Source organism: Anabrus simplex, chromosome 2, assembly GCF_040414725.1.
Source record: "Anabrus simplex isolate iqAnaSimp1 chromosome 2, ASM4041472v1, whole genome shotgun sequence".
In the NCBI taxonomy this organism is placed as follows: Eukaryota; Metazoa; Arthropoda; class Insecta; order Orthoptera; family Tettigoniidae; genus Anabrus; species Anabrus simplex.
Window position 1 is genome coordinate 721,851,786 of NC_090266.1, and position 27,543 is coordinate 721,879,328.

The following is a 27,543-nucleotide window of genomic DNA, read 5'->3' on the forward strand; positions in this document are numbered from 1 at the left end:
TGGGGACTGGGTGTTTGTGTCGTTCTCGACGTTCCTTTTCTCACATTCAACACTCTACACTTAAGCAATTACAATTACACGCAGGTTTATATCATATGCTGCAAGTAGTGGCAAAAGATCTACAGAGGTCGACGCCACGAACAAATATCGTAATTTTTTTTAAATGGCTGTCTTGCAGAGATTGCAAAGGAGTGCTAGGTTCGCATGAGGGTATGTGGTTTCCATTCCCCATATAGTCGGAATGAAACGAGATTTCAACTATGGAAGAGGATAGATTACATAGGATTAGGTTACTTGGGAGAATAACGGACTCGGCTGTTGAGAGTAAGAAAGGCAGAGAGAGACCAATATGACGATATTCAAACTGAGTTTAAAAGTGAGAGATTTGGAACTAGATGAGCTTACAGAGCTAGTTCCAAATAGACGTCCATGGAAGCTAATAGGTCACTCACAGAAGATTGCGGACTGAACGCTGAAACCCATAAAAATTTATAATGAAGATGAATGTATGTACTGTATGTAGGAAGTAGATAACTATATTTTATTACAATTCATTATTTTAAAGTTAAGGCAATCAATAATACAAAGCTTGCATTAAAAAGGAGTAAGAGGAAATGATTATTCAGAGGATGCGTTAAAAATATAACAGCAAATAATATGCTCGTAGAACGGATTAACAAAACTCTTTGTCTCTAAAATTTTGTTCTGTGACAAGCTGCAATACGTAGATATTTTGTTTCTTTAAATGACAAATTTATGAGGAACGATGAAAACTTGGTAAAACAAGGAAGCCGTTCTTCTAAGCAAATGTATACAGTATATCTAAATTTTATCATATTTAGTACAAAACATCCATGAAGTGTTAACTGTTGTTATAAAACTACAGTCACTATAAATTACGATATACACATAACCCTAAATTTAATGAATAATTAATGTCATTTGCTTTACGTCCCACTAACTATTTTTACGGTTTTCGGAGGCGCCGAGTTGCCGGAAATTTTCCCCCGGAAGTCCTTTTACGTGCCAGTAAACCTCCCGACACGAGGCTGGCATACATGAGCACCTTCAAGCACCACCGGACTGAGCCAGGATCGAACCTGCCAAGTTGGGGTCTCAGCCAATCAGCCCGGCTAACCCCAAATTTAATGGAAGTGTCGTAACTCCAATAACATCCCACATAAGCAAACGTTACAGAAGATTAGAGAGAAACAGTCAAATATTGAGTAGAGTTCCTTAGTATTTTCAACGCCTGACGGATTTATAGTAGGCTGAATTACTGAGGCGGCAAATGCGTGCTAGGTTGATAAGGGAGAACGCGGTTTACATTCTCCCATTAGGCCGGAAAGAAACGACGCTTCCACTATGGGAGAGTCACATGGCTCTGAAGTTTACTCAGCCTGCACCACATATGAATACCAGCTTTGTTTCTGGGGTCAAGGGTGGTCCATAATAGAGCTATCCATTAGTCCACTTAGTGCAAAACCGGGCGAGTTGGCCGTGCGGTTAGGGGCGGGCAACTCTGAGCTCGCATTCGGGAGATAGTGGGTTCGAATCCCACTGTCGACAGCCCTGAAGATGGTTTACCGTGGTTTACAATTTTCACACCTTAATTAAGTTCACGCCGCTTCCTTCCAATTCCTAGGCCTTTCCTGTCCCATCGTCGCCATAAGACATATCTGTGTCGGTGTGACGTAAAGCAAATAGCACTTAGTGCAAAGGCGAAGGAATGTACAAGCATTCTTTGTCTTCCACTTCTCTAAGGACTTTCATAGCCTGTACAGAGAAGGTTTTGGGTCTAGATTTAGGATGTTGCCTTTGCGACTGCCGAAACCACTGTGTGTTAAAATTGTGGGAGAAACACTGACCCGCAGCACATATATCAAGAGTAAGAATTCTTTGACACTATTCTAGCAATATTGAACATTAAATGACAGAACCTTACCGGTCAAAATTCTAAACTGTAATAATCACATAGCTGTTTTCGTAGGCGCAACGACGATATATTCTTCAGTGCATTCGTCCTATCCAAATTTTGTATCAACGTCAAGAATTTTATCATTCAACCATTCATTATCTTTCGTTATTTATGGCGAAGTTCTGCAAAGCTTCCATTTTATGGCATGCGAGAATTAAGACTATTATCTGGTAGTTTCCTCATGTTTTTCTCACATCATTCTACTTATTCTAACATGTGTATTACAGATCTCCGATTTTTTGACAAAGAATACACTTTTCAGCAATCTATCCACTTAAATCCTCTTGTCTTCAATTCACTAGCACTCCATGCAGTCTGCATCCCTTTCAATTCTTCACAACCTCTCGCATATATTGCCTCCTTTATTGAGGCCTTCGCCAATTCCCCATCCGAATATCTACTAAGTTTGTCTAGATATGGCGATCTGTATATTCAATCAATTCAAACAATTTCTTAACTTTCAACTTAATCTTACAGTTCCTGAAATATCGAACTATTCACTCAAGCTTACAGTAAGAAACCGAATATATTGAATAAGATATCCCTTCTTATTTCCACGTGGAAATAAAATAAAATTCAGCCAAGAATGAGCATCTATTTCTTCTTCTCGTAGAATTCAATAACGTATCTGCAAGAAGAACCCATTTCTTACAGAAACTAAGGGCTGAGTTGAAGATTCATAGTCATTTTAACACCATATTCACTCTCTCTAAGTTCGTTTAATACTGACGTTGCCCACGTTTTTGTGTCATTTCACATTATATCCATTGCTGCTGTAGGATTTCCCAACTGAGATAAAATATATAAGTGAGAAACGTCGTTTGGAGGAAAAAGTAAGACAAAGTAAACGATTGTTTTTAACAATCTGCAATCTTCTCTCGCGTTCCTATTCTGCGGAGTGTTTTCTCGTTTCAACATTCAAGGGTTGATAGGTTTTTGGCACTCAGCCACAAAGACGCCTGTTGTAATCCTGAACTGGATTCATCTGATGCCGTATTCATGATTGCTTTCTGGGGTACGGTGGTGTGGAGAGGTCCCTCTCTCCTTTCCACCGCAGTACCACAGACGAAAACCAATCTATTTGATTGCGCCTGCGGCTAATCGATCCTTGACCAAGTTGGGCATCGTTTGCTCTATGTAACAAATTGATACTGTTACCGCTGTTGCACGATATCAGGTAAGGTTTACAGACTGCTTTTAACTTATTTCAGAGTCAGTTTAGAGGATCAAGTCCGAACACTTGGCTCCAGTCTCTCTCTAGAGAGGTTTGTCTAATTGTATAGTTATGAAGGGAAACTGACACCTCAAACAGGTGTCAGCAAGACCAAGAGTGGACCTACAGGTATTCCGACAAGAAAAGCTTTTTTTTAAGAGGAATTATGACACCAATCATTAAGAGTAACATTAAGGTGAGGTTTGGACCCAGTCGTCACCATTATTTTGATGGTCTTGAACCATTAATTTTAGCATATTAGTTATGAAGCTCAGTGAATTTTCCTTGTCCACATCTATGCTGAAAATAACCGGCAGGAAGAAGATGTATTTAAAACACCCAATATCAACAGGACCGTTTTGTGTCTTATGCATATTTCTTACTAATTTCTGGACCATACTTTTCCATGTCCAAGTATTCAAGTACCAACGTAAGGTTTGACACAACATCGCTTGACAGTATATTTTCGTCCCATGCAATTGAATTAATTTCATTTTTAAATTAACAATTGCGCCTATTAAGGACTTCACACTTCGACTTAATCCAAGCCGAGTTCTTTCTCATGTAACTTTCTGAGCTTAAACTTTAAAATTCTGATACATATTTCGGTCGACTTCACGACACTTATGAGTATACAGACTAATACACACTGAAAACTTATGCGGTCTAAAGGGTATAATACATACATAATGTAAAATCTGACAAGGTAACTGAAATAAACATGAATAAAACCCTTTGTAATATGCATGCAAAGTTGTATGCAATACAGTTGAACTTGTACGCTCCACTCAACGTTAAATGCGCTAAAACGTGACATCTAAAATAAAGCAAAGCAAAGTATCTCCGTACAGGACATGAAGACCCTGGGAGGGGTGGAGGGCATTAAAGGGATCCACTATATGTAACCTCGGCACTTGGTGGGGTAGAGTGGTTAGCTCTACACCCGGTTGTCCCTGACCCCAGGAATTAACCAGGTACTCGTTTTTGTGTATACTAGAAAACTAATATAACCCTTCGGAAAGTGTTATGGGAATGTCTTTAAAAGTTGCACCAACAACTAGAACGTTTTGAGACATACCTGAGTATTATTGCACGGTGATTGCATTATAGTACATCTATCGTATAGCATTTTCTTGTAGAGGTGTTCAATGACCTGCTGAGTTTCAAACAACATTCCTTTTTAATACAGTAAAAAATACACCCCTCGAAGACAAGCAATTTAACTAGGAAATGAAAACCGTAGACATCATTACACAATGTACCAAATGCTTCCACTCAACGAGAAACAACACTAAACATTTCGAATGAAGCCAATTACAGTACGTGTAGTACGGCCTAGAAAACTACGCAATATCGCTTGAAGAAGAGTTTCAGTGCAGTGGAAAGCGTAAGTCGTGTCAGAATACGATATGGTGCCATATGTTACTTAAATTAAAATATAACCTATCAAACACTTAAAATTAAACGGAATTCAAAAGATGTACCGATTTCTTCCTCCTCTTAAACTTTGATTGCCTTTTCCGTAAACGAGTAAAAGTACACTGTATGTTGAAGTTTTACATCTTGGGAGGTAAACTTTTTTAAAGTTCAGAATATAGTTCCCTATTGGAAGGAACAAAAACAGAAAATTTACTATGGAGATGTGTGGCATGGTTTACTGGGCCACATCGCATACTATCTTATTGAAAACATAAAAGACGTGATATTTATAATAACCCGCCACATCCAAAAATATTATTTCCCCCTCTGATGTCAGTGAACATTAACTCGTACGTGTAGAGCACAGCACATAAATAAATAAATAAATAAATAAATAAATAAATATGCAAAATAAGTCGACAGAATGTATCATCTTTGATAATCCTGATAAGGAAGCACGGAATATTATATTCTATACTTAAAGAATTATAGCAATACAAGCTCAGAGCTAGGAATTAAATAAGAAAGTTGACAAACATACCTATGAGATGTGTATGCAGCAGAACAGCAAACAGGCTGATACCCTGTGAAGGTAAAGTATGACGGGTGCACTGGGATATGCAGTGCCCTTCTGAAACCACCTGAGGTTGTTCTGGTGGGATAATGTGCCTCCAGTTGGGATCCAGACCCACAGACAGTACTCCTGCATCGTACCTCCTAAGGTTGGCCGAGTAATACAGACGGATGCCAGAGCTGTCAGTGACGTCCGCATCCTGAGACGGATTGTTGTAGTGTGTCTCCATCATATAATACTTAGGACCAGCATCCGGATCGAGGGGATAGCCTGCCTCAGGTGGGAAACTGAAGCCCTAAAACAAAAGATACAAACTGTTAGGAATAATGAACTTGTGTCACTAGGAACCTGAAATATGAACACAGTAACTATGAACTAAGTATCCATCCTTGATCGATAGTTTTGGTTGGAGAACATTTTATCTGTTTTGCAAAAGAGGAGTAAAATTCCATATCATGAGCACTGTTTCTGCTTCTAACATTGTTCGTTCAACAACCTTCAACTCAATCATCATTCATAAACTGGTACGTCATTCTTGTGAATTATATTTTCAATTAATATATCGTAATTTGGGAAAAATACGATAACTCTATACAATCACGGCCATACAAGTAAATATATGTTCACAATTCTCCAATTTCTCGCAGCTGTCATGGCTCTCTTTGCTCTCAGCAGCCTATGGTTTGTATACAGTTATAATTTTACAACCTCTGGAAAATGTTTCGAGTCATTCGGCAGCTCGAACCGAGCGAGTCGGCCATGCAGTTAGGGGGGCGCAACTGTAAGCTTGCATTCTGGAGATAGTGGTTTCGAACCCCACTATCGACAGCCTTGAAGGTGATTTTGCGTTGTTTCCCATTTTCACATCAGGCAAGTGCTGTGGTTGTATCTTAATGAAGGCCACGGACGCTTCCTTCCTACTCCTAGGCCTTTCCTATCCCATCGTCGCCATAAGACCTATCTGTGTCGGTGCGACGTAATGCAGATTGTAAAAAAATATCGGCAATTAGATTTCCGATTTCGAACGGCTTCCTTAAGAAAATGCCCTTGTCACACCAGAAAACAGTTCAAATATAACAATCATGGTGTCAACTATTTCAAACTTAGTAATGGTGTACGACCCAGGCAACGACAAAGAATCACGTAGGTTCAACCGGATTACATATAATATATCACTAAACAGAACGTATGCACTGTCGTTAAGCGTGGGTGAAGGGAATATGATGAAGCTCCTCACACTTATAATGTATTCAATTTCAGCTCATTTGTCCAACAGAGTATTGTTAATTGCTCATTGTACATATGCAGTGGCCCTTTGTTCCTCAGCAGGCTAAGCATATGGGCAAAGCAGTTTTCGGTACTTTTAGCAAGGAAATACAGCCTAAAGTTGTTTATCTGAGAAGCACAGAGCCGTGTAATGTCCGTTGTTCCCATTCCCCTAGCTATGTCAGCGAAGTGATTAATTCTATGGCCGTTCAAGGATTATGCATGCGCCAAACTCACGCTGTTCCGTGAAGTCCTTCCAAGACTTCCCCCACACCCTTTGGCGAGGTTAGAAGGGGAATAACTCAAGTTTTGATTATACTCATTTGAAAAGTAAAGCTAGATGACGGCATTTGCGAACAATTCATACTTATTGCTGTCTACCGAAACACTTCCTCCAATGGAAGTAAAAATCAAACGAAAGAAATGTTGAAAACTCGTCTACGGAAAGGACTTCTATCTTCAATGCCCGTCTCTGATTCAGGTTATGACTGATACATAAGCCTATATACTGAGTGATTAGAAACCATTTGTTTAGAACCAGCCAATAAACAACTTACATCAGAAAAGCCCGCCTTCACGATATTTTTTATATTCAATTCTTTTTGTAGTTTGATCTAAACTTGAGCTGATTATTCAGTGTTCCATGGAATTGCTTGTTGTACTCTTATTGTTTGTTTGTTTGTTTGTTGTTTTTGGATAAATTTGATAACATTACTTTAGTATTCCCAGTCTCCAAAGCCAAGAATAACGGCCGAGAGAATTCGTCATGCTGACCACACGCACCTCGTAATCTGCAGGCCCTCGGGCTGAGAAGCGGTCGCTTGGTAGGCCAAGGCCCTTCAAGGGCTGTAGTGCCATGGGGTTTGGGGTTACTTTATTATTGCATTACTGTAAGTGACCATTGCCACGGGATATTTCCCATTTGCGATGTATATGTTAATACATTAAAAATAATTAAGCTGTATGCACCCCTTGTGCCAACTTCGCGTACACCCTCCCCCCCTCCCAGGTGAATAGCATTCAACTTGTTTTTTTTTTTTTTTTTTTTTCCCTTAGACAAACAGTTTCTGGTGAGACTCGCTGCTTGGATTAGAAATGAGTGTGACGGTGAAAAACCTTTCCAGTCAGTCAAACTCTATTTATAACATACACAGAAAGTTAAAACATAAGGGCTGAAATGAGGGACTGCATTAAACAGAATGCCATATCATGTTGACATCCTCAAATTACGATTACAATAATATTATGTACAGATGCGTTTACGAATCTTAACGTCATTTCATTAACGTTCAGGAAAGAATAACAAGGCTTAAGGACTGTAGGTCTGATTAACGAAAGTGCTAGTATGTACTGTGGTTTAATGAGATACTCGTCTACAGATCCTGTAGCGTGACCTCTCAGCGTAACCTAGCTGCAGATTAAGTCAAGTATCTCAGGCTTTCTGTTTAATTTACGTCTGACTCGGATACATTTTTCCCCATGTATGTGAGGGCACTGTATCACCTGCCTGTCGTAAGAGGCGACTAAATGGGGCAACATTTGGGAGTGTGGGTTAATGACCATGGGGACATATCTCAGTCTGGCATAGCTTTACGGTTATTTCTTACAGATTCTCAACTTTCGAATTTCTATCGGACCTCCCTTGATCAACTCTTATTTCCATCCGATCCCCTACGGAATTAGATTTTCGGACACTAGGGAGTCTAATTTTCACGTCCTTTGCGGGTCTTCCCTTCCCCTTTCTTCGAAGGGATGAAATTATTTCATTTTTCTCAGATTAGCGTTAGGCATAAGAGGAGATAACTGCCTAGCTGTACTTCCTACTAAAACAATAATTACCACCATCATCTTCTGTAATTTGAATACTGTCGGATCAAATGATTGTTCACTGTGCACTTAGATAAAAATACAGTCAACTTTCGATATAGTGAACTCGCTTGTAATGAACAATCTCCTATAGTGAACCTAAATGTCTCATCCCGATTCACACACATTATAATAATACTAAAAATTACGCTTATAGTGAACTACCACTTCGGTTTTAGTGAACACGAAAATTAAACTTTTAAAGAAAATAATGTTATACAGCACGTTGCATTCTATAGTAATGTACACCTGATTTTCATAAGAAAAACGTACTGCCTCACTTCTTTTGTTAAAATTAAGAACAGTTTGTGCTCCAGGAGGCGAAATGAGAGACCCATGGTACTAATCTCTGAACAAAAGACGACCTCTCTTTGGGAAAATGCATACTGTACCTTCTCTGCCCTCCATGTCATAAATTCCCCCCTTGTCAGTGTACTGACCATACTGGACACATGTGGATCGCCAGGTAAGGAAGAATAGAGCCGTTCAATGAACGCTTCTGCCTGTATTCTCCTCCTTTGTATTCGAAGAAGATTTCAGTGTACAGTAAGCAACTGCAAATAACAAACTTCTTCAGGGCTCGATAACCGCGAGTACAAAGCATCAATTTTTTTCCTATTGAACAATATACAGAATGTCAATAACAGAGCTGTTTCTACAGTAATATAGTTTTGGTTTCTATAGTATTTCTAACATAATCAATTATTGTGACACTTGCATACTCACTTCTTGCTGAAAGAATATTGTCGGTTATAGCAAACTTCGGCTATAGTGAACTAAATATTTGAGTCCGCATAGCTTCATTATAGCCCAAGTTGACTGTAGTTAAAAAATGTACTAAGTGCAGTGAGTACGATAAAAAAAGGTCAGATTTCGCACGTGTTTATGCTTGGGGTGGAATATCAAAGGTGTTCTTGTTGCTTAAACAGAATGGACAGGAAAATATCAATCAGTACGTGATGCTTTAAGGGGAAGTTCATATTCCTAAGGAATAGCACCTCAAATTAATATCCCCTTGAATTCAGAGCATTATAATCCTCATTTCCATTTAAACCGTCAGTAAATGTCTGAAGAAACTCCTCATATTTTATATTGTCCCCAGGCCAGTAGCCTTAAGTCACCACGAATTGGAAACCCATATGAGGTGTTATAGATCCCAGTTTCAATACTCGTTCAGCGCTCGAGAGTAACTTAGTGCCCTTGAGGAGGGAGAATAGTAATCTCTATTTGTTATCTTCGCCGAAGGCGCGGAAATATCATTGGCAAGACTAAAAAGGACTGCAAACAGTTCACCCACAGGATATTTATGTTGATAGATCCAGAGGATGAATCGAAATGACCTAATTCTGAAGTCACTTTCAGGTAAAAATTTATCAGTGACGGGCTGAGTGGCTCTGATGATGCAATTCTGGCCTTCTGAACCCACGACAGAGGGTTCGATCACTGCTCAGTCCGGTGGTATTTGAAGGTGCTTAAATACGCTAGACTCGTGTCGGTAGATTTACTGGCACGTTAAAAGAAGAACTGAGGGACAAAATTCTAGCATCTCGGTGACTCAGAAAACCATAAAATGCAGCTAGTGATATGAAAATATTATTACTATTATTATTATTATTATTAACTTAACAATGGGAATTCTTTATCAAAAGCAAACGACTACCCCTAATTTTTAGAGTATTTCCACGACTGCTCAACAATTGCCAGGTAAATAGTAATTACGGTATATGTTCTCTGGAGAGGCCTGGTGCAGATCATTCGAGATGATATCCATAGACGACCTGCACGTGTATGAGAATGGGGCCCTATGTAGGGTGAAATCTAATGTCGAAAACAACACAAATACCCAGTACCCAACCTGGAAGAAATAATCAATGAAGGTCAAAACCTCCGGTCCAACCAGGAATCGAACGGAGGATCCATTGGACCAAAGACCAGAATGCTAACTAGTTAGCCACGGGTTTCATGTCAGAAAATACTTTCATGATAATCTATAGCTGTGCTGAAACATTGGATGCCGTGAGTTAAGCGGTATTGGACTTGATCATTGTAAGAATAAGTGGTGCGTGCTGGCAACCTGCAGGGATGTGGGAATGAACTGTACTCACTAACATAAGAAATCTCTGTCTCAATATGAGCGATCACTTGGCTTAACCCAGGGGCATTAAGAAGGTAAGCTCAAATACAAGCGTTGATATGACAAAGTAATAATGAGTCCTACACGTTTTGAAGAATTACACATTTTACCAATAAGATGAAAATGAAATGAAATGTCGTATGGCATTTAGTGCCGGGATATCCCAGGACGGGTTCGACTCGCCAAGTGCAGGTCTTTCTATTTGACGACCTGCGCGTCGTGATAAGGATGAAATGATGATGCAGACAACACATACACCCAGCCCCCGTGCCATTGGAATTAACCAATTAAGGTGAAAATCCCCGACCCGGCCGGGAATCGAACCCGGGACCCTTTGAACCGAAGGCCAGTACTCTGACCGTTCAGCCAACGAGTCGGACTCCAACAAGATGATATAAGTATATGAGTATAGAACGTCACACAGACCATGGGATGTTTTGTGCATGTACTTGGACTCCAAATTTAAAAAAAAACGAAAGAAACAGCCTTAACAGCAACGGGAACATCTTTTTAACCTCAGACATTTGGAAGGTGCAGTTGAAAGCTAGAGTTCATACACCAAAAAACCTAAATACTAACGAATGCAGTGTGCTCAATATTTGGAATTCATTTCGTCATAATTGTGAAGGAGCTGATAGGAATTTCCTAAGCAGGTTGTCTCTCCCACGTCCCGAAAATTCCATTGATTGTGTCCGCTTTTTTTTTTTTTTGCTAGGGGCTTTACGTCGCACCGACACAGATAGGTCTTATGGCGACGATGGGATAGGAAAGGCCTAGGAGTTGGAAGGAAGCGGCCGTGGCCTTAATTAAGGTACATCCCCAGCATTTGCCTGGTGTGAAAATGGGAAACCACGGAAAACCATCATCAGGGCTGCCGATAGTGGGATTCGAACCTACTATCTCCCGGATGCAAGCTCACAGCCGCGCGCCTCTACGCGCACGGCCAACTCGCCCGGTGTCCGCTTTTTAATAGTACTCATAATACGATTCATTCTTCTGCCCTTTACTCTCCATCGAACATTAATGAGACAATTGATGGTGGTGTCTGCGAAGTAGATGGGAACGTGTAATGTGAAATTGGTCAGCGCTATATCATGTTAGTGGAAGAGATGATAGGAAAGTAATTGTTGAAACGTGGTGATATTATTGGAAACTACAGTTTTACTTTCTAGTTTTTTAAAGGTGCACTAACACGGATATGTTTTTAGTGACTCTAGGAAAAGGAAAGGCTATGACTGCGAAGGTAGTAGCCGATGCCTTAATTAAGGCACAGCCCCCAACATTTGCTTGCTGTGAAAATAGGTAATATGGGAAAAACATCTTCAGGGATGCCGGCGGTAGCTGAGGTACTTACAGGCTTGTCTGAAAAGTGCTAATAGTTCCCACAGCTAACGAAAATACAAGATATTTTTAATATAATTTCGTGTGGCTATTTCTAGCCGAGTGCAGCCCTTGTAAGGCAGACCCTCTGATGAGGGTCGGCGGCATCTGCCATGTGTAGGTAACTGCGTGTTATTGTGGTGGAGGATAGCGTTGTGTGTGGTGTGTGAGTTGCAGGGATGTTGGGGACAGCACAAACACCCAGCCCCGGGGACATTTGAATTAGCCAATGAAGGTTAAAATTCCCGACCCGGTCGGGAATCGAACCAAGATCATAAATTACTACAGGATACTAAATGATGAGTTTAATAATATCTTCATAGGTGAATTTTTACCTACAACTAGGGGCTGTCTAGCCGGGGCGCTAAAAGCGTGGTCGGTTCAGCTGGGGTCGTGGGTTCGATTGTCGGTTAACAAGTGGAGACAATGGCACTTCTGGAGAGGCAATTGATCCTGGGATCCACCCAGCCTACATCAGAAATGAGTCCCACCCTAATTTCTGGGGACAAGGCGACCAGGGATAATGCTGACTGCTCTACATCGCACCTGGCGTGTTGACCGTGCGGTTAAGGGCGCGCAGCTGTGAGCTTGCATCCAGGAGATAGTGGGTTCGATTCCCACTGCCGGAAGCTCTGAAGATGGTTTTCCGTGGTTTCCCATTTTCACACCATGTACCTTAAGTAAGGCCACGGCCGCTTCCTTCCAAGTTCTAGCCCTTTCCTATCCCATCGTCTCCATACGACCTATCTATATCGGTGCGACGTAAAGCCACTAGCAAAAAAATTCTATATCGTTCATTACCGAGTTTAAAGGCAGCGGAATCCTCCACATCCCACTCCTCCGTGGGCCTTTATAGTCTGTGCAGAGATGGCTTCACTTTGAATACAACACTTTATTTTACTCATATTTGTGCAGAAACCAATAAATGCATCAGAATATCGTTCCATCATAGAATGAATGTGATCGAGCACAGCAGACGCACATGGGTAGCAGTATGCTGTCATTGCAAAGTGAAGTATTTAATCCGTCTTTCACCCACAAGCGCACTTAAGGTGAAACGGTTATGGGAGCCCAACTAGTGACCAATATTCCTGCTATTTACATGTTCCGGCCTCCACTCATGCACTCCATACCCTATGTACAAGAGACTGATTACCAATATATCCCAAGCCCCTTATATGTATCTTTCACAACTGTAACAAATATATACATAACTCAAATGTATTGTTTTCTTCCAGTGTTAACGATAATAACTCTTAATAAGAAGGAAGAATGTCAGTTGTTAGCTTACCATGAGACCAGGCAATAAGTGCGGGAAACGATGAGGACGCAGTAAGTTTTCATGTTCCGAAATAGTAATTGAATTATTATTATTATTATTATTATTATTATTATTATTATTATTATTATTATTATTATTATTATGTCCGACTCGTTGGCTGACTAGCCTTCCGTTCAGAGGGTCCCGGGTTCGATTCCCGGCCGGGTCGGGGATTTTAACCTTCATTGGTTAGTTCCAATGGCCCGGGGGCTGGGTGTTTGTGCTGTCCCCAACATCCCTGCAAGTCACACACCACACGTAACACTATACTCCACCACAGTCACACGCAGTTCCCTACACATGGCAAATGCCACCCACCCTCATCGGAGGGTCTGCCTTACAAGGGCTGCATTCAGCTAGAAATAGCCACACGAAGTTATTATTATTATTATTATTATTATTATTATTATTATTATTATTATTATTATTATTATTAGTAGTAGTAGTAGTAGTAGTAGTAGTAGTATTTATTATTATTGTTATCTCTGGCTACGTAGCATGATGGCCAGTTTCTTGGCCTTCGGGTCTCGGTAATCTTGGTCAGATTCCCAGCCGGGTCATGAAACTTGAATCGTAATCGGTTAATTCCCTTGTTTTGGGGACTGCGTGTTGTGCTGTCTCCAACATTCCTCTAACTCACACGTCACACTACTCTTCACTACGCTAACATACAGCTTCCCTAACTCGGCAGACGCTTTACAAGGGTCGCACAAGTCGAAGAGTAATAACACGAAATTAAATTGAAATTATTATTATTATTATTATTATTATTATTATTATTATTATTATTATTATTATTATTATTATTATTATTATTATTATTATTATTATTATTATTATTATTATTATCTGCTACCAACACACATTCCTCAGCACACAATAATCCAGGATAACTAAACTTTCAATATCCCGTGACGAACTCCATATATTCTTCATGTACCTTGCGTGTTATAGTGCTTCGCTTCACCCTTTCGTGCTTGGTACAGTGTAAGTTCAATAGCTGATGATTGAAATCTCATTTTTATCTTCGATCCAAACCGAAAAATGAAAGTTCTAGATATCAGGAAGTGAAGTCTGTATATGTAGGAGTGTGACTAATGTCCCTATCCATATCACCGTATCAGTAAATTGTGTGTGTATATATATATATACACATATACATACATGTGTGCGCGCGCGCGCGCGCGCGCGTGTGTGTGTGTGTGTGTGTGTGTGTGTGTGTAGGATAGCATTCCATCGGACTTAAGAGCGTATAGGGTAGGGGGAGAGTTTAATGTATGTGACTAGTCATAAAATACAAGGGGTCTTGATTTCACGTTCAACCTGGAATTTTTGAAAAGCTGACTCTCTCTTGGGATGTACACGTGTGGGCACAAATCACAACTCACATCAATATTTCCTAGGCACTTTCCCTACGTCCTATAACTTACCTCAGCCCAGAAGTCATCAACTCAGGCTACATTTGCTCATCCGCCCAAGTTCCAGGACGCGTGAAAAGAGTCCGGGTAAAAACTGTATTCAAAATTATCAGTCTTTGAACTAAACGCAACCAATGAAAATCTGAAGATTATATTATATGACAGGCCAAATATTGTATTTGTTTATGCTATCGGATTAAAGTTGCCCGATCGAATTCCGCGATAGACTTTTTTTGTTGCTTTACGTCGCACCGACACAGATAGGTCTTACGGCGACGATGGGATAGGAAAGGCCTAGGAGTTGGAAGGAAGCGGCCGTGGTCATAATTAAGGTGTGAAACTGGGAAACCACGGGAAACCATCTTCAGGGCTGCCGACAGTGGGATTCGAACCCACTATCTCCCGGATGCAAGCTCACAACCGCGTGCCCCTGACCGCACGGCCAACTCGCTCGGTCCACGACAGACAGAAACCAGTGTCAGTGTACAGTACTTACCATCATGTCGAACAACCCTCTTTGAGGATGGAACTCCGCTTTCCACTAACATTTGGGAACAATTGGCAGTTATTGAGGGAATGATCAACAAATAATATTTAATTATTTACTGTAAGAGTAACTTCTTCTTCTACCGCTTTTCCCACACTTGTGGGGTCGCAGGTGCGAACTGTGTCGCACATGTGGATATGTCCCTGTTTTACGGCCGGGTGCCCTTCCTGACGCAACCCCATTTGGAGGAATGTAATCAATATTGCGTTTTTGTGGTGGTTGGTTGTGTAGTATGTTGGTTCAATATGTAGAGGAAAGTGTTGGGACAAACACAAACACCCAGTCCCCGAGCCAGAAGAATTAATCAGACGCGATTAAAATCCCCGACCCGGCCGGGAATCAAACCCGGCACCCTCTGAACTGAAGGCCTCAACGCTGACCATTTCAGCCAAGGAGTCGGACACTGCAATGGAAACTAGGAAGCATAAAAAAACTTTTCTTTCCACAAAGTAGTTCGATTACGCTTCTACATACCGTATTTCAAATAACAGGAAGTGCTTGAGCTAAATTGTGAATTTTAATGGTTGCGGCGCTATAAAGCTGCATAATTCATTTACGTAATACATGAACTGGACTTACTATTTCTGTCTAGGTAGTGTGATTATGCTAGCAGTGGTCATTTACAATATTTGATATTGTCCAGAAGCAACAATGAACAGTTGACAATTATTTAATTCCGGCTAGTTGTGCGGAGTGATAAACTTGAACACAGTGGCCAATTATCTCTCGACAAGAGGTGAAGCTTGACCTATCGGCAGTTGTGTTTGGAAAGACAACGTGACGACAGGATAGCAGCCTAATCTGACGGTGTTTTGAGATGAACTGAGACTTTATAATATGCTACTTAACATCAGTTGAGTCTTCTAAAACTCTACTCCGTGTGTTTCTCTAAATATAATTTACATAGCCGGGGGCGTAAGGAATGCGATACGGCCCCGCCTTCCAATATAAATATTCGCCCCCCACCCCCACCCCAACCCTCAAATAAAACGTAAAAACCTATGAATGACTAATATAAATTTAATTACAGCAGGTAGAAATGATGCAATATACTGTCAAGTTACTGTGTATGAACAAGGAGATTATTAGATATGATTACATTATTGAAAATAATGTTTAACAGGTTTCATTTGACTGCCCCCGTGGTTTAACGGCTAAGCCGCTGAGCTGCCAACCATGAACCTCTTACATGTTCATACTTAACTTTAATTAGTTTAATTTTTCAGTAACTACAGAACTATACTCTGTAATCGATACCGAAGTCTCTCTTATAATAATCTATATATATATACACGTATAACATATCGTTGGCTTACTTCTAAAACCTCGTGTGTAACAAAGCTCTTCCTACCCATTATATTCCTTAAGAATGGTCACGCCTCCCAGTCACGTGTGCATGTGTAGTCAATCAGAACAATTTTCGTAGTGCTCATTTTCCTATGCTAACGAGTAAAGGAAAATGGACCTTACCATACCGTATTGTAGGGATGTTGTTTTCATGGCGAACTTAAGCACTCCTATAGTTTAAAGTATTTAAGGTTAATTTTCCTTTACACTTAAGCATAGGAAATGAAGACTACGAAAATTGTTCTGATGGACTGTACATCCATATGTGGCAGGGAGGCGTGACCAGTCTTAAGGAAGAAAAAGGATAGGAAGTGCATTGTAAGATACGAGGTTTTAGAAGTAAGCCATCGATATACATAATAACATGTCCTGACTGATTCGTCATCGCCGAGCGAAAACTACTGGACATAATGAAATGAAATTTTGAGGATACATTTATATTATAATGTAGGTGCACACTAAGGGAGGATTTTCGGATAATATGTCGTTAAGGGGGTCAAAACTGGGAGTGAAATTTTAAAATGAATGTATCTATATCTCAAAAATGTATAAGTTTACAGATGTAAAATTTGGTATTTAGAATCTTCTTTAAAAATAAACACATATTTTTGTTGTTTCTGGAAAGTCCAATTAATAGGGGTAAAACAGGAGTGACGAATCGGGTGAATTTTATAATGAATACATCTACAGTATATCTCAGAAATGTAAAATGTTACAGACGTAAAAATTGGTATTTGTAATCTCCTGTAAAAGTAAAGAAACATAAGTGATTTGTTTTCGGAAAACCCATTTAAGGGGAACTAAAAAGGGGGCGACATTTTAAAAAGAGCATATCTACAGTATATCCCAAAACTTAACATGTTACAGAAATGAAAATTGGTATTTTTAATCTCTATTGAAAATAAAGAAACCTGTATTTTTTGTTTTCGGAAAACCACTTCGGTGGGGATAAAATGACTGAAAATGGGGTTGAATTCTTTTTAATAGGATACTGATATCTCAAAAATTGAAGATGTTACAGACGTGAAAATTGGTATTTGGAATCCCCTTAAAAATAAAGAAATACGTACTTTTTGTTTTCGGAAAATCCACTTAATGGGGAGGGGGAAGAATTGAAAAGTTACTTGAATTATTTGTATGAAGATACTATCATCTCAAAAACGAAAGATGTTGCAGACGTGAAAAACGGTATTTGGAATCTCCTTTAAAAGTAAAGAGACATGTATTCCTTGGATTTCGGAAAATCGAATTGGGGGGGGGGTTAAGAATTGAGTAATTAATTGAATTATTTGTTTGGAATCTCCTTTAAACATAAAGAAACACGCCTTAATTTTGGGGGTGGTGGTGGGGGGTAAATCAAGTTAACGGGAGTGGGGTAAAAGGAGTTGAATCCTTTCTGATGGGGATACTTATATCTCATAAACTGAAGATGTTACAGACAGGAAAAGTTGTATTTGGACTTTTATTTCAAATTAAAGAAACGCGTATTCTTATGTTTTCGTAAAATCCACTTAAGCGGGGGAGGGTGTATGAATGAATTGAAAAATTTGTTTAATTCCCTGTATGAGGAGACCTCAAAAACTAAAGATGTTACACATGTGAAAATTGGTATTTGGAATCCCTTTTAAAAATAAATAAACACGTCTGCATTTGATTTCGAAAAATTCACATAAGGGGGAAAATTTAAAAATTAGTTGAATTATTTGTATGAGGATACTTATGTCTATAATAGCTAAAGATGTTACAAGTATTTTTTGCAAGTTGCTGTACGTCGCACCGACACAGATAGGCCTTATGGCGACGATGGAACAGGGAAAGGCTAGGAGTGGGAAGGAAGCAGCCGTGGCCTTAATTAAGGTAAGAGTCCCAGCATTTGCCTGGTATGAAAATGGGGAAACCACGGAAAACCATTTTCAGGGCTGCCGACAGTGGGGTTCGAACCCACGATCTCCTGAATACTGGATACTCACCGCACTTAAGCGACTGCAGCTGTCGAGCTCGGTAAAGATGTCAGAGACGTGAAAAATGGTATTTGGAATCTCATTTAAAAATAATGAAACATGTATTATTTTTGTTTTCGGAAAATCTACTTACGTGGAGTTGGGGAAAGTCTGATAAGGGAGTTGAATTATTTTTATGGGGATACTTATATCTCAAAAACTAAATATGTTACAGACGTGGAAATAGGTATTTGGAATCTCCTTTAAAAATCGAGAAACATGTTTGTTTTTTCCGAGTTCAGAGAATACTTTTTCTCACATGTACAGTTCTATGTCGCTTGGTCAACTTAGCCCCAAAAGGCAGTACCACAAACGTTGTTGACAAAGAGTTTTTGGGGTAAATGAACCTCAATTTTTCGGTGAGATTTTATACTTTAGGGATTTTCAGATAATATGTTAGTACAGTACCGAGGAACTATTACTTTTATCAAATTACGAAATCCACGCGGACGAAGCCGCGGGTAAATGCTAGTTTAAATATTAATATCAAACCGCACAACTGATAAGCCTAGTCTATTATTATTTTCGCGTAGACAGAGCCCGTTCCAAACTGAGTTAACTGGCTGCTAGTACACCAACTTCTTATTGGCATTATACACTGTTGTCTCAATGTTGAGCAAAAATTGTGCATAGTGCGATCTCAGGTGCACTACACATTCACAAGAATCGTTTTCTAACTAAAATATGATATTTTGGTATCAATTTTCATTGTTGCCCTTATTTTCCATAATTTGATGCAGGTCCACTTTGCGGAGCGTGTCACGGTGTTGCGAGAGTTGGCACGGGCAAATGTGAATTGTATACAGCTGTGCTGTGTTACACTGAGTACAATAAACTGCTGCTAGGTGCAACTAAGTGGCAATTCCTCTACGTAACAATTGTAAAAGACAAACAACTATTTCGACTGATTCTACAGAACCGCCCTGATTATTTCCGTGCAGAGATTTATATTTTTATTTTTATTTTATTTTTTTGCGAGGAGTCTGCGGAGCCACTTAAAGGCCCGCAATGCAGGTCCTAACGTTACGCTCCTGTACTTGACGTTGGTGTCGAAGTAGCCGTACTGTTAACTTGTTGGGTGGGCTATTCACACCGTCATATATACTTTCCTGACAAGTGAAACTGAATAAACTAAAAGTTCAGGCTGCACATACGTTTGTTACATTGGACTCCATCTAGGATTTTCAGTAAAGGGTGTTCAGATTTTTAGGCATTATATTCCTGTGTTAGTATTCATGTTAATGTCCGGCCCCATTTCTGCGTGGTCAGCGTGCTGGCCACAGAGGTCCCGGGTTCGATTCCCGGCAGGCTCGGGAATTTTAGCCATCATTGGTTAATTTCGCTGGCAAGGGGGCTGGGTGTATGTGTCGTCTTCATCATCATTATTTCATCATCATCACGACGCGCAAGTCGCCAACGGGTGTCAAATCAAAAGACCTGCACCTGGCGTGCCGAACATGTCCTCGGACACTCCCGGCGACAAAAGCCATACGCCATTTCATTTCATTTCATTTCATTCATGTTAATTTAATCATCTATGAAAGCGAAATTCTTAATGAACTATAACTAAAATTTAATTGGTTTCGTGTGTTTTGCGCCCGAAGTAATGTACTTCGTTGTCTTATATTGAATTTTTTCCGTCTCATTCGCTAAGTTAATTGGTTGATGTTGTTGTTTTATCATTTAACAGGGTATTAATTCCTATTTAATATTATTAACATTTGCGTCCTACCAGGTTATGGTTTAAATGACAGATTTAAGTGACAATCGGTAAATGTTTAATTTCTTATCTGGACGTTACTTCCCTTTATTTTATATGAGAACCTGTGATGTTGTGCTGCCCTGTACCAGAAATAATTTTGTTAATATTTTAAGATTATTCCACGTTAATTTATGTTCTAAAATACGAGTATTTGTATGAATTTCATGTTGGTAACAGGTAATTAGTGTGACCTTGTTATCTACATCATCTCCGTTTGGTGCATGGTGACATTACGTGACATCGCCTTGTACTATTTCGCTTTTATTGTTGGCCTGTTTTCTTGGTTCAAGGCGACCTTGGCGAGTATCGTCTTTATCTTATGATTATTACTGTATATTGTTGTATGGCTTTTTGTGCAGGCTTGCAATGGAATTATTTTGGTGTTGGCCGTGTTTAATTGCGATGCGAATTTAATTCGAGTGCCTTACTTATCTCTCAGTGTAAGATGGTGTTTGCAGTATCATGATTTATTCGCATCTTGGTTTGAGTGTGGTCGGTAGATGCAGAGTGGGTTCCGGCCCTTGGGTTTTGTCCCTTAGGTGGCCACGGCTGGTCCGTGTTCCAACAGCTCTGTACTCTGACCGGCCAACCGAGCAGAGGTGAGGTGGCCACGGCTCTACTGTGGCTCTACGCCTCTGCATTCGGGAGACGGGACAGGGCTGGACCTCACGGCTGGCCCCAACCGTCGGCTGTACTGAGAATGGCTTTCCGTAGTTTTCCATTCCCCTGCACTAAGGCGAATACCGGGACAGTTCGTAGTATAGGCCACGGCTGCCAACCTCCTCACCTTCTCCGCACATTTCCTTCACCGTAACAAATCTCCTGGCCTGAGAGACGGCGTCACCGTCTAAGAGAAGGAATGAAAACGTTTAGCAGTAATAGTAGTTTGAATGTGTGACTATTTAATTATCTGTTCTCTAGTGATATGCCTTGCCGTACCACAAATTGGCTAACATGCTATTTTCAGTCAAGCGTACCTCACATACGGGGAACTTTGCTCCTTACTTGGATTTTATCCTAGTGTTTTCCTCAAGTTCTTGTGATCTTATAGTGTTTATGCGTTCTCGTCCCTCTTAATATGGTGAGTTAAGACTTGATGTGTCGTCAGTGTACCGTATCGTGAGATGTGGAGCTCAGGGTCAAATACATCTCTAGTAAAGTCAAATATTTTCAAATATGTTTTTTTTAAGAGTAGTGAGCCATATCACGATATCTGACCGGATACGGTGCAATGGGGTACGGAATATGTAATTATTTAGGACCGACGTAACTAATGAATTAATTATAAAATATTCTTATATTTATCTTACAAGTTGCTTTACGTCGCACCGACACAGATAGGTCTCATGGCGATGATGGGACAGGAAGGGGATAGGAGTGGGATGGAAGCGGCCGTGGCCTTAATTCGGGTACAGCCCCAGCATTTACATTGTGTGAAAATGAGAAACCACGGGAAACTCCCGAATACCGGATACTAGCCGCACTTGAACGACTGCAGTTATCGAGCTCGGTTGTATTTATCTGAATCTATATTTGATAGCCTAACGATTGATTATATATTTAATGTTTATTCATTAGACTAGTTCAACTTTATTTCCATGTTCTCACTTTCATAGAGCCACGTTCCTTTGTTGTTACTGTTTGCCCGCGATCCCGTCCCAGCGTGGTGTGCCAGCAGTACCCTTCTGTTGTTATTGTGTCATTATGCTGCTAATTGACGGATAACATGTGAATTACTGTTTATCTTTGAGAAATTACGGAAAACTGTACCGTTTATTGGTTATATTTGCACATTTTTGAAATAACTTTACATTACCTTGATCTAGTAGTATGGGAGCCTCCAACACTGTTACCTGTAATACACCGCGATCAGCCTCAGGTAACGCAGCTGAGTAGCGAAAATGTAAAAATTTGCTCCTTCAGATATCATAGAAGTAGTTTCCCGTGGTGTTCCTCTCATTTTATGATTTAGTACCCGATGCTTCTTCCATTTTCCTAATTAATTACTAAAAGACACAAAAACCGTGCCTTAAATGGGCCCTAAAGCCACCATACATACTTCTCAGGCACTACGTAAGATCACTGACCAATATGTCCTTAACTCGCCGGCCCCGTGATGTAGGGGTAGCGTGCCTGTTTCTCGCCCGGAGGCCCCCGGTTCGATTCCCGGCCAAGTCAGGGATTTTTCTCTGGACCTGAGGGCTGGTTCAGAGTCCACTCAGCCTACGGGAATGGAATTGAGGAGCTGTCTGACGGTGAGATGGCGGTCCTGGTTTCAAAAGCCCAGAATAACGACCAAGAGGATGCGTCGTGCTGACCACACGGCCCCTGGTAATCTGCAGGCCTTCGGGCTGAGCAACGGTCGCTGGGCAGGCCAAAGCCCTTTCAAAGGCGTTAAGTGCTGTCGGGTTTGGTTATGTCCTGAACTCTTTGCAGCACGATGATTAGCGGTCTAACAATCTTATAAAATGTCCGTTCATGTATGGTGGTTAATGTCACTGACCATCTGCTTCAAGTTTTTCCAACATTTGCATGATAGTCGAATTTACTAATCACCCATTTTTGTTAATTTATGCTGCTGTGTGAACTGAAAACAAAGAACTCGGTGTCTATTTCAGAAAAAATGAATTTATTCTGTGCATCAAGAGATACAAAAATAAACATCTTCATTGCTGCAATAAATCAACCAGTTATTGAAGCAACGATAATTGTTAAAAAATAATGTAATCGTTCGTGAATGTGCTGGCCCCGCGGTGTAGGGTTAGCGTGCCTGCCTCTTACCCGGAGGCCCCGGTTTAGGGCCTATATTCTCGGCCAGGTATGGGATTTTTTACCTGGATCTGAGAGCTGGTTCGAAGTCCATTCAGCCTACATGATTACAATCGAGGAGCTATCTGACGGTGAGATAGCGGCTCTGGTCTAGAAAGCCAAGAATAACGGCCGATAGGATTCATCGTGCTGACCATACGTCACCTGATAATCTGCAGGCCTTCGGGCTGAGCAGCGGTCGCTTAGTAGGCCATGGCCTTTCGGGGTTGTTGCGACATGGGGTTTGGTTTAGGTTAGTGAATGTGTTCACTCACGCGCGGTAATAAAGATCACCAAACCTAAGCAATGCTCAGTTCATGGTAGCTTGTCTTAACTGACATTCTTTACAATAATTTGAAATAATTGATGAAATGATAGAATTTACTGAAGAGGTTATCATGAACCTAGAGTCTTCGAAATGATGTACGTTTTGCGACCCGCTAATTCTTGGGCTTTCTTCACTGCGTTCTTTCCGTTTCGACCGCACTTTAATTACACGACTCAAAAGCCAACTTCTCTTAATAGACTCTTTTATTCCTTCAGCAGGGCTAATTAAAAATCGATGGCGCCGTTTATCATACGAGGTCGTCTCCTTTTTTTGTTTTTAACTGATTAGCGGCACAAATTGGCGAGTAGTTTTCTCTAACTAGAGCTTCTAATATATCAGGAGCAATAATGCGATGGCATATAATAACGTCGAAGACACTAACTAGATGCCGGCGGGGAAATGAGCAAAATTATCTTCGATTTGAAAACATTCTTTGGTTGCTTGAAGACCATTCTTACGATAGTAGAAAACTTCAAGGACCACACGACTTCATGAAGTCATCTTGGAGGTGAAGTTTGTGTTATATGTCTTATGAACATGACCTGATATTTGGTGTACGCGATTATATACTCCCTTCATACGATCCAGGTAACGGGATCCTTACCCGGTGCAGTCGGTCTTTAACTCTCAGTGGATTAACTGGTAAGGTATTTTACAGAGCTCCTTTCCAGAACAAAATTCAATTACCGGTACTCTGGATTTTCCTAACACGGACAGTATTGTAGTTGAAGACATATTATTATTATTATTATTATTATTATTATTATTATTATTATTATTATTATTATTATTAATGTTGTATGGTCTCAGCTAGCTTGTGCAGGCAGTTCGATATGACCCAATTTAGACTTTATGCGGGCAAATTTCAACATTCTCTTTCATTCTGTCATATGGCAGATAAAAGATGGAATTCTGTTGGGAAACCTATCACCGAGATAAATTAATTTTGTCAGGTAAACACTGAATGGGTCAAAAGAAGTCTTGTTCATGGAACGTAATACAACATGGAGTGGATTTCTTTCCAGCCTTCAAAAATCGATCCACAGATGAAATATACATAGTACACTATTATTATTATTATTATTATTATTATTATTATTATTATTATTATTATTATTATTATTATTATTGTATTACTATTCCAATTTCGCTATCACTTGTATCAGATCCCTCCTCAGTTGGTCTCACGAGTCTGACTGAACCCTGTTTCAGAATCTGGGAATCGAGCCCAGTGTTTGCTGGTAAGAGAGAAGCACGCTACCCCTACACCACGGGATTGGCCATAATATAAGGTAATTGCTGAAAAACGGAACAACTCCTATCAAACAAAATAAGATAAATGTCTTCGTCTTTAATACAAGTTAAAAGTGAAATGAGTAGCGTACAGATATATATATCATATATGATTCTGCGCACCGTAGTGAGATCAACACCTAGGTCTTAAAATTCTATCTATCGTCAACGTATTTCATAATTTCGTTTGTAGTTTAACCATAAATACCGTCACAAACTCTCCTGTGAATAAGTAGGATAGGGTTTGTGATTTTTCAATTTTCTTCTAGTAAGTTACATTTATGTACCGTATACATAAATAGTATCAGTAATGTTCCGTAACATCCACCAAAAGCATTCACATAATTACGAAGCGTCTCAGGCCAGTGATTTATTGCAGCACGTTTAGTCTTGATGATAAAACCCACCGCTATTTCTACCAAGGAGTGTTTTAAACTTTCAATATTGTAAGGTGTCCCTTATTACAGACGATCCTCATAGAAATCGCAGCGCCTTTCTAATAAAAATGAAGAATGGGTATACGCAGAACAAACCTTTGGGCGATCTTTCCCACAATCAGTATTAATGGTTCTCTGAATTGTCCGATATACAAACATTTTTGCTGGTTTTTAGGCTTGTCAGTGTTTGGAAAATCTCAGCAGCTTATGCAGCGTAGTTATGTTTAGCCCAAGCCAAAAGATTTTTTGACAATATTTATGGCTGGACTAGGTTCAGTGAAATGACCTTCAAATATTCGGGAAGATGTCAGGAAGTATCAACAATAGTTAAAATAAAGACCGTTCTAATATCCTGTATATCTCTTGGGGAGATGGATTTTAGAATCATATTCCATTTTGTGATTTTCTTTTTAAAATATTGGAAATGAAAGAAATGTGAAATCGCCTCACAGCGTCCGCTAGAGGCTCACGTTCCTAATGCATGGGATATGGTTTTAATGAATCTCCCTCGCTCCAGACCTGCTTTTCCTCCTCTCATTACCCTCACGTTCCCCCGCTCTTTCATCATGCCTCAATGGCACCACGTTCATTCCACTGTATTTCTCTGGCACTCTCGTTTTCTACCAAGGGGAGCTGATATTCAGCGAGGGTCTGCCTTCGAATGAATATGAGAAAGAGCATTTTTGTGTCCGTAATGAGTCAAGCTTTCGTGCTTCAGACAGATGCTATGGATTAAACTATTTTAGTTCTAAAGATATGAATTCTCCATATTTTTAAAAGCCAATACAATTCAGCGTGTTTATATGCTGATGATTATGGCAACAATCTGTGCCTTTGAGAGAGAGAGTTCGGTTAGAATTTCGCCGTTAGCTATCCACTGAATAGATTTGCCGTGATTCCAGTTTTGGATCAATGTTAGGATTATACATATTCAGTCGAACATGAGAGCTTTATCCTGACCCCCTTCCAAAAGTTCTTGATTTTCATATCAGTATACTGTACGTCGGGTGTTCCAAGAGAAACTATAACCCTTTAATAATGTAATCCGAGCTTTAATTAGCATACAGGACAAAACTTGATTTGTATGAATTACTAACTCAAAAAATATATTTCTTCAGTCCACTATTTTAAATTCAGATATTCAGGACTGATTTTCCTATTCTGGTGATAAGAACATAATTTGAACAAAATGGCATTTGTAGTACCGAAAAAGTGGCTGTGTTATTTGGATCACGTAGGTATAAGCTTGTATTCGGGAGAGAGTGAGTTCGAACACCACTATCGGCAGCCCTGAAGATGGTTTTCCGTGGGTTCCTATTTCCACACCACACAATGTAACTTAATAGGGCCACGGCCGCTTCCTGTCCAATCCTAGCCCACTCCCATTCTCCCGTCACCGAAAACCTTAATTGAGTCAGTAAGGCGTTAAACCACTAGACAAAATAAAAACAACTCCAGTGGAAAAGGCCCAGTGTGTAGCGCGGTTCATGGCTATGCCAATCGAGAGCGAAATGCCTTCAGAGCCAGTTTCCTCCCCGCTCTCGAGGAACGAGAGCAGCTTAGCGAGCAAGTAGGGGAAGAAGTAGCGGAAGTGCATGACGTAGTATGTACTGAAGGCCAGTGGCGCAAGTACAGTACGGCCACGGTATGCAACCCGCCTGACTGCTGCTCTCTTGTCACGTAACAAACACCCGTCCTGAGCGGAGCAAGTAACACCGGCTCCCTAGAGCAACTACGTGATGACGTCTGATGTGCAAGACAGTGTGCAGAGAACACCTATGACTGATCAATCAATCAATCAATCAATCAATCAATCAATCAATCAATCAATCAATCAATCAATCAATCAATCAATCAATCAATCAATCAATCAATCAATCCTCAATGATCCGCATGTAGGGCTATCGCCCTCGTGGCAGATTCCCCACCGATTGTTTACCTAACATTTCCGTAAACGTTTTCAAAGAACTTGGAAATTTATTGAACATTTCCCTTGATAAATTATTCCAATGCCTCATTCCTCATTCTAAAATTGAACATTTGCCCCAAACAGTCCTCTTGAATTACAACTTTATCTTTCCTACATTAAGAGCTCCGCTCAAGCTTAATCGTCTACTAATGACATTCCACGCCATCTCTCCACTGATAGCTGGGAGCGTACCTCTTAGTCGAACATATCGTCTCCTTACTGCAGAGTCTTCCCATCCCAAGGATTGCAATATTTTCGTAGCAATACTCCTTTCTCGGAAATTACCCAGAACAAATCATGCTGCTATTCTTTGAATCTTTTCCAGTTCTCGTATCAAGTAGTCCTGGTGAAGATTCTATACACTAAATCATACTATAATTTGGATCTTACCAGATACGTATACGCCTTCTCCTTTACATCCTTAATACAACCCTTAGCTTTAAATACCCCCATAACCACGTGAAGAGATCTGTAACCTTTATT

At 40.2% G+C, this 27,543-nt stretch overlaps 1 protein-coding gene across 1 annotated transcript in view; it reads right to left on the reverse strand.

Moving 5' to 3' along the window:
* Window positions 1–27,543, reverse strand: part of LOC136864403 (MOXD1 homolog 2) — a 795,728-nt gene that overhangs the window by 232,079 nt on the left and 536,106 nt on the right. The window contains exon 5 of the mRNA XM_067141347.2: window positions 5,152–5,479. Within this exon, the coding sequence (XP_066997448.1) occupies window positions 5,152–5,479 (328 nt within the window). The remainder of the gene's footprint in view (window positions 1–5,151; window positions 5,480–27,543) is intronic.